Source organism: Cynara cardunculus (assembly GCF_001531365.2).
Source record: "Cynara cardunculus var. scolymus isolate 2C chromosome LG 5, CcrdV1, whole genome shotgun sequence".
NCBI classification, from domain to species: Eukaryota; Viridiplantae; Streptophyta; class Magnoliopsida; order Asterales; family Asteraceae; genus Cynara; species Cynara cardunculus.
In genome coordinates, this window is record NC_037532.1 from 31,101,987 (window position 1) to 31,111,402 (window position 9,416).

General features: G+C 29.9%; 1 protein-coding gene across 1 annotated transcript; it reads left to right on the plus strand.

Moving 5' to 3' along the window:
• Nucleotides 1–1,878: 1,878 nt before the first annotated feature.
• LOC112512732 (probable serine/threonine-protein kinase PBL7) lies at nucleotides 1,879–5,034 on the plus strand. Its single transcript, XM_025118846.1, has 6 exons — nucleotides 1,879–2,518; nucleotides 2,890–3,147; nucleotides 3,240–3,412; nucleotides 3,521–3,600; nucleotides 4,060–4,207; nucleotides 4,477–5,034. The coding sequence occupies exons 1-6, from the start codon at nucleotides 1,975–1,977 to the stop codon at nucleotides 4,828–4,830; spliced, it is 1,557 nt and encodes a 518-aa protein (XP_024974614.1). The 5' UTR covers nucleotides 1,879–1,974; the 3' UTR covers nucleotides 4,831–5,034.
• Nucleotides 5,035–9,416: the final 4,382 nt, after the last annotated feature.

Sequence of the window (9,416 nt, forward strand, 5' to 3'; positions counted from 1 at the left end):
TTTGTTATAAACTTATAACAGCTGTCTAATTATTTCTAATCCTCTTTTTATGACACCTCACTTATTTCAATAAATTAAATGTCTTTAAATTAGTTATTAATCATATAAGCATTATTCATTAATAATCACCCAAATCTCCAAAACCAAGCACCTTCCAAATTGGCCCTTTACCCCCCCCCCCCCCTTTTATTTAATGGACCCCATGTTCCCTCCCCATGCATTAGTAGTGGTTGGGTATGCCATAATTGTGTCATTATAATACTCAATTATGAATTAGTGATGATCTAATGTCCCCCCATAATAACCTTTTCTTTATATATAATTATCAACTCTTCCAAAGGGTCAATTGGTGCAAATGCCTCCACATCTATTGACAAAAGAAACTAAGTTGGGTATTTTAAATGGGTGGATATAAGTGTATCTGTATTTGTTATCAGTATATGAAAATACATGAATTATTAGAAATACTTCTGGTTTAGCAGTATTTCGGGTTACAGATATAGTCCAACTTCCAAGAAATAAAGGGCTTAAAGCTTATCGAAGGCGGAAAGATAGTTGACCTATTTATGTGTTGCGGACTCGTTGAAGCTGTGTAGGTTTGAAGATTATTTGTGCATTGTCTTGAAATATTTTACTCGATATTATGTAAGTAAATCAAATATATTTGTCTTAGTTAAATGTTAAAATACTTTATAAAAGTGATAATTAAATAGTAAAATCTTATAAATGAAGTACAAATAAATTATAGAGATGACCTATTATTAACAAATTTTATCATAATTTTAAATTAAATTAAATTAAATATCATGAATTTAGTCTATTGTTGTGGGCTTTAAGATGTTATATAGGTGTAGACTTATGAATGATCTATGACGTTTCGTGCATTTGTTCAACTAGTTATCGTAAGTAGAGGGGTTTTTTTGGATATAAAAGGTGTGTACGTTAAACTTTCAAGGGGTGCTCAGAAATAAAATACAACAGACGTTAACTAAAAAAACCAAAAAAGTCTATCAAAAAGCCAAAAAATTCAAAATAATCCTCGAAATACAACAAAAAAACTAAAAATATCTCTCAACTGGTATAATTCGATTAAAACCATATCGGACTTAGACAGATGTATTTTTATTTCTTAAATCGACATAATCATCAAACTGTTTTGACTTTTCCACAAGATCAAACCGTAACTTTCCGGACATTCAATTCAATTTATCTTTAAGAGTGTATCCACTTATGGAAAAATTTGGATCAACCTTTGATTTCATATTGTACAATCATAAGGAGTGTTTGGAATTGCCTATTTGAAACAACTTATGTTTTTCTACAAAAGTGCTTATCAACTTATAATAAGTTAAAATTGTTTAACTTTTTCAAAAACTCCTTATTATCGGTTTGACACCAGTATAAACTGTTTATCCATACACTCGAAAGTGCTTATTACCACCGGTGTCACACCAAAATAAGTCAATAAGTTGTTTTCATAAGCAATCCCAAATACCCATATAATAAAAGAATTATTAGAAAATGAAAAAAAAAACCAAGTAACTAAAAATTGTGTCTTTGTCTTTGTGTGGGTTCCTATTTGTCTTGATAACCATTAACAGAGAGAATCTCTCTTCAAAACTTCACACATTTATTCTTCCTTCTTTAGTATAATCCCCTCCATCTCTCCTTCTTTTACCTCTCTCTCACCATCTCTCTCTCTCTCTCTCACACACACACAAATACACATACAGAGAGAGAGAGAGAGAGAGAGAGAGACACCCCTTCTCCCAACTAATTTCACTAATTTAATCCTACAGAGACCACCTACATTTTTATATTACATACATGTTCATACCCACTCTTTTTGATTCCATGAAAATATATATTCTCTCCTCCACTTCCAAGCAAGCAACTTCATCCCTTTTCCCCCCTTTTTAGTTTCTTGATTTCTGTGTTGTGTGTTCTTGCTTGTTAACTTGAGATCCATTTCAAATGGGGGTTTCCCAAATCAATTCCCCACTTCCCCTTTCTTCATCTTTACCCATAATTTCCACCACGAGCTTCGAGGATGACGATGAAATCTATCGCTACAATGAAGAACCTGATCTGAAATTCAACAACTTCATTCACAAAATGGTTTGGGATTTAGGGTTTGCTTGCTTTTTCCCAGCAATCAGTAGGAAGAAAGATGAGAGAAAGAAGAAAATGGGAAACAATTTGGAGAACAACAAGGCGTGGCTTCTTGCGGAATCTGGTGGGTGTGTTGCAGAATTGGCGAATGCTGAACCACACTCGGTTCATTCGTCTTTTAGATTCAGTCTCTGCTCACAAGTTGAGCTTGAATCCATGAGTGTTAATTCTTCATCTGCAACCGTCTTAATGGTGAATTTGGATAATGGCTTGATTGAACCAAGGTCTCAAGAACTCAAATGGAGAAGAATCGAGTCTTTAGAGAGGAGTATATCTCCTGTAGCCCATACTCTACTTAGATTCAGCTATGCTGAAATCCTTTCTGCAACTCGCAATTTCTCCAAAGGTAAATCTTTGTAAAATTTTCTTCATTTTTTACTTTTCAAATGCGACGTCTTTGACTTTTGACCTTATTGCAACTCAGAAATTGATGTGGTTGTTGACCCATATCAATTTTTCATTTTTAATTTCAATTCTTCAAGAAAAAACTTCATAATATTAAGAAATACAATTATAGGATGTGGCTGTTTCATAAAGCTCATAGTATTAAGATGTGGCTGTTTCATTTCTAACAGAACTCATATCAATCTTGATTTGGAAATCACTAGCTTTAATCCCAATGGAACTGTAAATTACTGAATTAGGCTCTTAATCCTCTGAATTTGGCTCTTAATCCTCTGAATTTGGATCTGATTTGAATCTTTTTTATCTGAGTAGGGAGGGTTTTGGGGAGAGGAGCATTAAGCTATGTGTTTAAGGGAAGAGTTGGGATTTTGAGGACTACTGTGGCCATCAAAAGGTTGGATAAGGAAGACAAGGAAGCTCCAAAGGCTTTTTGTAGGGAACTGATGATAGCAAGTTCTCTTCATAACCCATTCATCGTTCCACTCGTGGGGTTCTGTATCGATCCAGAAGAGGGTTTGTTCTTGGTTTACAAGTATGTTTCAGGTGGAAGCTTAGAACGGTATCTTCGTGGTACTAATTCTTCAACCCCTTCACTTGTGAATTTGTGGGTTTTCGTTCTTGATCTTGAATCTTTAACGAATTAAGAAAACGCCCGTTTGCAGAAACAAGAAATGGTAGAAATGGCGGATCAAAACTTCCGTGGTCGGTAAGGTATAAGGTTGCCACAGGTGTTGCTGAGGCTGTAAGGTACTTGCATAATGGAACCGAAAGATGTGTGGTTCATAGAGATATTAAGCCTTCAAACATCCTTCTTTCTTCAAGAAAATCGCCTAAGGTGAGAAAGAAATTTGATTCAGTGATTCCCCTTTTTCGTTTTCTGCTGGTTTATGTATGCAATGATTCGCACGGGTCGTTGGGATTTATAGCTTATTTGGTCTTGCAGCTATGTGACTTTGGATTAGCTACATGGACTTCTGCTCCTTCGGTTCCTTTTCTGTGCAAAACCGTGAAGGGGACATTCGGGTAAGTTCTTGTAAGAATATCTGGAACCCCATTAGATTACTTTTCAAAAGAGCGGGATTCCAACATATATGGAGAAGAAACGGACAGATTGTCCCAAATGTGTCAAGAGGGGGCTAGACGGACATAAATTGTCTTGGAATGTCAAGTTTCTCGAGTGGTAGTCCTTTGCTCTGATACCATATAAGAGAATGTGTGGAACCCTATTAGATTACCCTCCAAGAAAGGTCCCAACATATATAGGTTTTGATGGACTCCAACACGGACCATTAAAACCTATATACTTTGGGACCATATGCGGCCCTTTTGGAGAGAATAGTAATTTAATGGGAGAGAATAGTAATTTAATGGGGTTCCATATATCATGACAAGTTTTTGACGAGAATTTGCATGCATACGATGCTTGTTCTAATTGTTTGCTTTTAGTTGGTTTCAATGACAAAACATGATATGTTTTTGCAGGTATTTGGCTCCGGAATATTTCCAACACGGGAAAGTATCCGATAAAACCGATGTTTATGCATTTGGGGTGGTTCTTTTGGAGTTGATAACAGGCCGCAGGCCGATCGAATCAAAAAGAGGAGCCGGAGAAGAGAACTTGGTTTTGTGGGTGAGTCGTAACTTGCTTTGCTTTTTTTTATCATCTGGCTGTCCTAATAGACTGTTTTATACGACTACATGTTCTAATAGACTGTTTTATAGAATTTAAAGTTTATAAACACAAACACTTGTAAACTGGCGTCCTACGATGTAAATTTGTTTGGTCCTATAAAATAGTCTATTATGACATTTAGACATATTCGACGTCCTATAAAGTCGATTTTGTTATGGTGCAGAAAAAACACATTCAAAAACCAATAATCCATCAAAATTTTGCAGGCGAAGCCGTTATTACAGCAAGGATCCATAGAGAAACTACTCGATCCCCGGATCAAATTCACCGAACGAAACTTAGACCAGATATCCCGGATGATACAAGCCGCAGACGCCTGTATAAACAACGAAGAATCAAAACGACCAAATATTGACTTAATTATTTCGATCTTGAACGGAGCCGAACCAAATCCACCAATCCGGCCAAAGCCCAACGCTAATTTATCTTCTAACAACTACGTTACCGATTGCTACCCTCCGATTTGGCAAACGAAGAACGAAATGAAGTCTCATTTAGCTTTGGCAATGCTCGGAGTTTCGGAGTTGGAAGACGATCACGATCATCTGTACGGCCGTTGACCGACGTTTTAGAATGAAAAAAGAACATCCATTTTGAAGCTATAAATTTGTTTAAATATAGCAAGAGTACAGAAATTGAAGATTCAAAAGCGTGATCGAGAGTTTGTATATAGATCATGGAGTTGAATCATTATGGTAAAAAACTAATCAAATTGTTCCGAATATCCACGGTTAAAATATAATGTTGGTAAGCGTTTTAAACCTGGTAAGTTTTAAACCTGGTAAGTGTTGAGTGGGTAAGAGTTCTATCCACCATTTAATTGGTAAGACTCTCGGTTCATGTTATGTCTCATACTGGGTAAGATTTTCAGCCTTTTTCATATTTAATTGATATAATAAGTGATATCGGTAAACACTTACCTGATAAATAAAAATACATGAGCTTTTTATTTTGGAAATGTGTGATTTCAAACTCACTCAAATTAATACGACAATTTGTTACTGCAAGTTTCGCCAACAATCCTCGAGTAAATCTCCCAACGACCACAAGCGCAATTAAAATATAAAAACGTTTCCAATAGATTTTTAAAATTTATTTAAACTTTAAAATCTCAAAAAAAGAATTATATTCAATTTCAACGGTTTTTTCGTCTATCTATATCTATACTATATTATAAAGCATTTGACAGAAACTTTTAAAAAATATTTTTATGCATGAATTATTTGTTTATTGATCCATATTACTTAACATTCAATATTACAAGTAATTTTACGTAAGTACAATTTATTAAAGCTCCATTTTTGAATTCGTGTAGCTAATTGCAGATAAACATAATCAAATACAAGATAAATATATATTTTAAATATAAAAAATCTAAAATATAATTTAAGATAATCATTGAGTTCTAACAGAATGTTTAATTATTATATTTATAAATATTATATTATTAAATCAAAAGTAAATTACTTTGTTATTAAATCTAAATTAAATTATAATAAAAATTGAATTAAAGAAGTTATACAAAAAAAAAAAAACGAAAACTATTAAATAGTTAATTTGATATTAATATCGATTTATTTTTTTTCAAAATTTTATGCTATATTCAAATTTATATTTTATTTGACAAAAAAAACTCTTAAAATCGTATTATCTCGATAGAGACAAAATAAAAACTAAACATTAAAATGAAGATTTATCTCGCTGAATTGCACGAGTACCCTTCTAGTACTATATTATAAAGCATTTGACAAGAACTCTTAACAACTATTTTTTATAGATAAGGTACTGTTTATTGATGCATATTACTTAAAATTCAACATTACAAGTAAATAATAGATAAATACAACTTATTAAAGTCTCATACTTGAATTCGTATAACAGACTGCAGATAAACATAATCAAATACAAGATAAACATTTTATTTTAAATATAAAAAATATAAAATATAATTAGAATAATCATTGTGTTATAACAGAATACTTAACTATTATCTTTATAAAAAATATATTATTAAAAAAATTATTCATTATTAAATTTGAATTAAATTATAATAAAAAAATTGAATTAAAAAAATTACACAACAAAACAAAAGCTTTTAAATAGTTAATTTGATACTAATTTCAATATTTTTTTTAAATTTTAAGATATCTTCAAATTTAATTAAAAAATTTGACAAAAACTCTTAAAAACCATATTACTTAAAATACTGTTTATTGATGCATATTACTTAAAATTCAACATTACAAGTAGATAATGCATAAGTACAACTTATTAAAGCTTCATGCTTGAATTCGTGTAACGAACTGCAGATAAACATATTCAAATACTGGATAAACATTTCATTTTAAATCTAAAAAATATAAAATATAATTAGGATAATCATTGTGTTATAACAAAATACTTAATTATTATCTTTATAAAAATTATGTTATGAAACGATAAATAAATCACTTCGTTATAAAACCCTAAATTTAATTATAATAAAATAATTGAATTAAAAAAATTACACAACAAAACAAGAACTATTAAATAGTTAATTTGATACTAATATCGATTTTAAGACATTTTCAAATTTATATTTTTATTCAAAAATAAAAACATTATCGTTTTTCTCAAAACCACATAAAACCGTATTATAACATCGATAGGGAACAAAATAAAACGAAACATTAAAATTGAGATATATTTCGCTACATTAAATGAATATTGTTCTATTTCATAAATTACAACATTAGTTAAGGGTTTATACAAGGTCATAATTTATGATTAGACAACCACCTTATTTTTATTTTTATAAATTAAATTATTCGAGTCTTTTTAATATAGTATATTAATAGAATTAGGTTTGATGTCGTATTTGAAAATTCATTGGATTTTAGTCATCTACCATAATATCACTTGCCCAACTTCCATTCATAAAGAAACATTATGTACGTTGATCGATTTATTATTTTTAATCATATATGTTCGGGTCAATTTGTTTGTATCTTGATTGATTTTAAAGAGCAGTTAAGAAGATCTCTAGTGAGTGACTTTATAGGGCTCGAATAAGCATGCCCAATTCCCATCTCCATCCCTGATCTCAATCTCCATTTCCGTCTTCGTCCCATTTTCGTACCTACCGGGGAATATGATCATATCCCCATTGCCATCCCCAACGGGGAACGGGGTTCCCCCAGTGTGGAATCGGGGATTTCCCCTGTTAACATAAAGATGTTTTAAATCAAATATGTTAAACACCATATTTGATCGATAATGGTTCATGTTTAAATCTCACATATTTTCAAATTTTGCTTTTATAGAATATCAAATATCCTATTTCCCCTGTACAACCCCCTTTGTTCTAATACATTTTGACCATCCAAAACTTAGAATTACATTCCGACTTCTAAACAAGAAATAAAGTAGACACTTTTATATTTCAGATGCCTCTGACCTCATGTCATTTGGATTTTTCTTTAATTTCATATGAATTTTCTAAAATAGGACAGAAACATTCCCTTACCGGATGAATATGACAAAGACCAAGAATCTTACCTGGTAAGAGCGAAGACAAAGACTGAAAATCTTACCTAGTAAATGATGGCAACAACTTTTACCACGAATAACGCTTATCGGCTAAATTGTTACGTACGATGTCGTTTTGGTAGACTAAAATCTTACCAATAAGTAAGTGATAAAGTTGAATTTTACCGCTAAACGTTTACTGGTAAATGTTTAGGTAAACGACCCTTAGTCTAACATCAGTCCTATGAAATTAAAGGAACTGAACATATACGAGCTTATATAAACACATATAGTTTGGTTGAAACCAACGCTATATAGGAACCAAACAAATAGTTCAAACCAAATCTCGAGGTTTATATCAATACTATCTTATAAAACATTTAGTAAAAACTCTTAAAAATAACTTATTAAGTATTAAATAACGTTTATTTATGTTAATATTATAAAGTTCCATGTTATAAATAATTATAAGATATGTACAACTTCTTAAAATTCTATAAACCCATAAGAATATTTTATCTTATCTATAGTATATTATAAAACATTTGACAAAAACTCTTAAAAACTATTTTTATACACAAAACACTGTTTATTGATGCATATTACTTAAAATTGAAAATTACAAGTAAATTATGCATAAGTATAACTTATTAAAGCTTCATATTTGAATTCGTGTAACTAATTGCAGATAAACATAATCAAATATTGGATAAAAATCTCATTTTGAATATTAAAAATATAAAATATAATTAGGATAATCATAGAATTCTAACAGAATACTTATTTATTATCTTTTTAAAAAATTATATTATTAAACCTAAATTAATTTTTTTTGTTACTAAACCTAAATTAAGTTATAATTAAAAAAATTAATTAAGAAAATTATACCAAAACATAAGAACTTTTAAAAAGATTAATTTGATACTGATGTCAATATTTTTTAAAAAAAAATTATGATATTTTTAGATTTATATTTTATTCAAAAATAAACACATTATCGTTTTCTCAAAACCAAATAAAACCATATTATATTGACATAAAAAAGAAATAAAACAAAACACTGAAATCAAAATTGTGTCTCGATGCATTGCACGAAGAAGAAAATTATAACCTTATAAAACTATAAAAATAATAAATATTCTATTCTCTTTTAAGATATATATATATATATATATATATATTCAACTTTTATTTGGATTTCCAAACCATATAAAACTATAAAAATAATATTAAAAGAAACAAATAATAGAGTATTGAAAATTTGAATTCTTAACTTCAATAAAATTAATATATATCAGTGTATGTTTGTTGTTTTCGTATATATTTTCTTGTTTTTTTTGTTTGATTCGGTTGTGGGTTGGTTCTGCTTTTGATTGCTGCTTCTAATCCTTCTCAAATGTGTAATTTTTATTACTCTTTTTTAAATCAATTTACTGTTTTAATATATATATATATATATATATATATATAGGGTATATTTCTTTTACAACTCTCCCTATTTATACAACCCATGCAACCTCCCTCTCAACCAATCAATGAATTTTGTTTGTTTTAATTTATTTTTTAAATGAAAAGGTTAATATTGTCATTTGCTAATTTTATATAATAATAATTATTTTTAAATAATATCAATAAATAT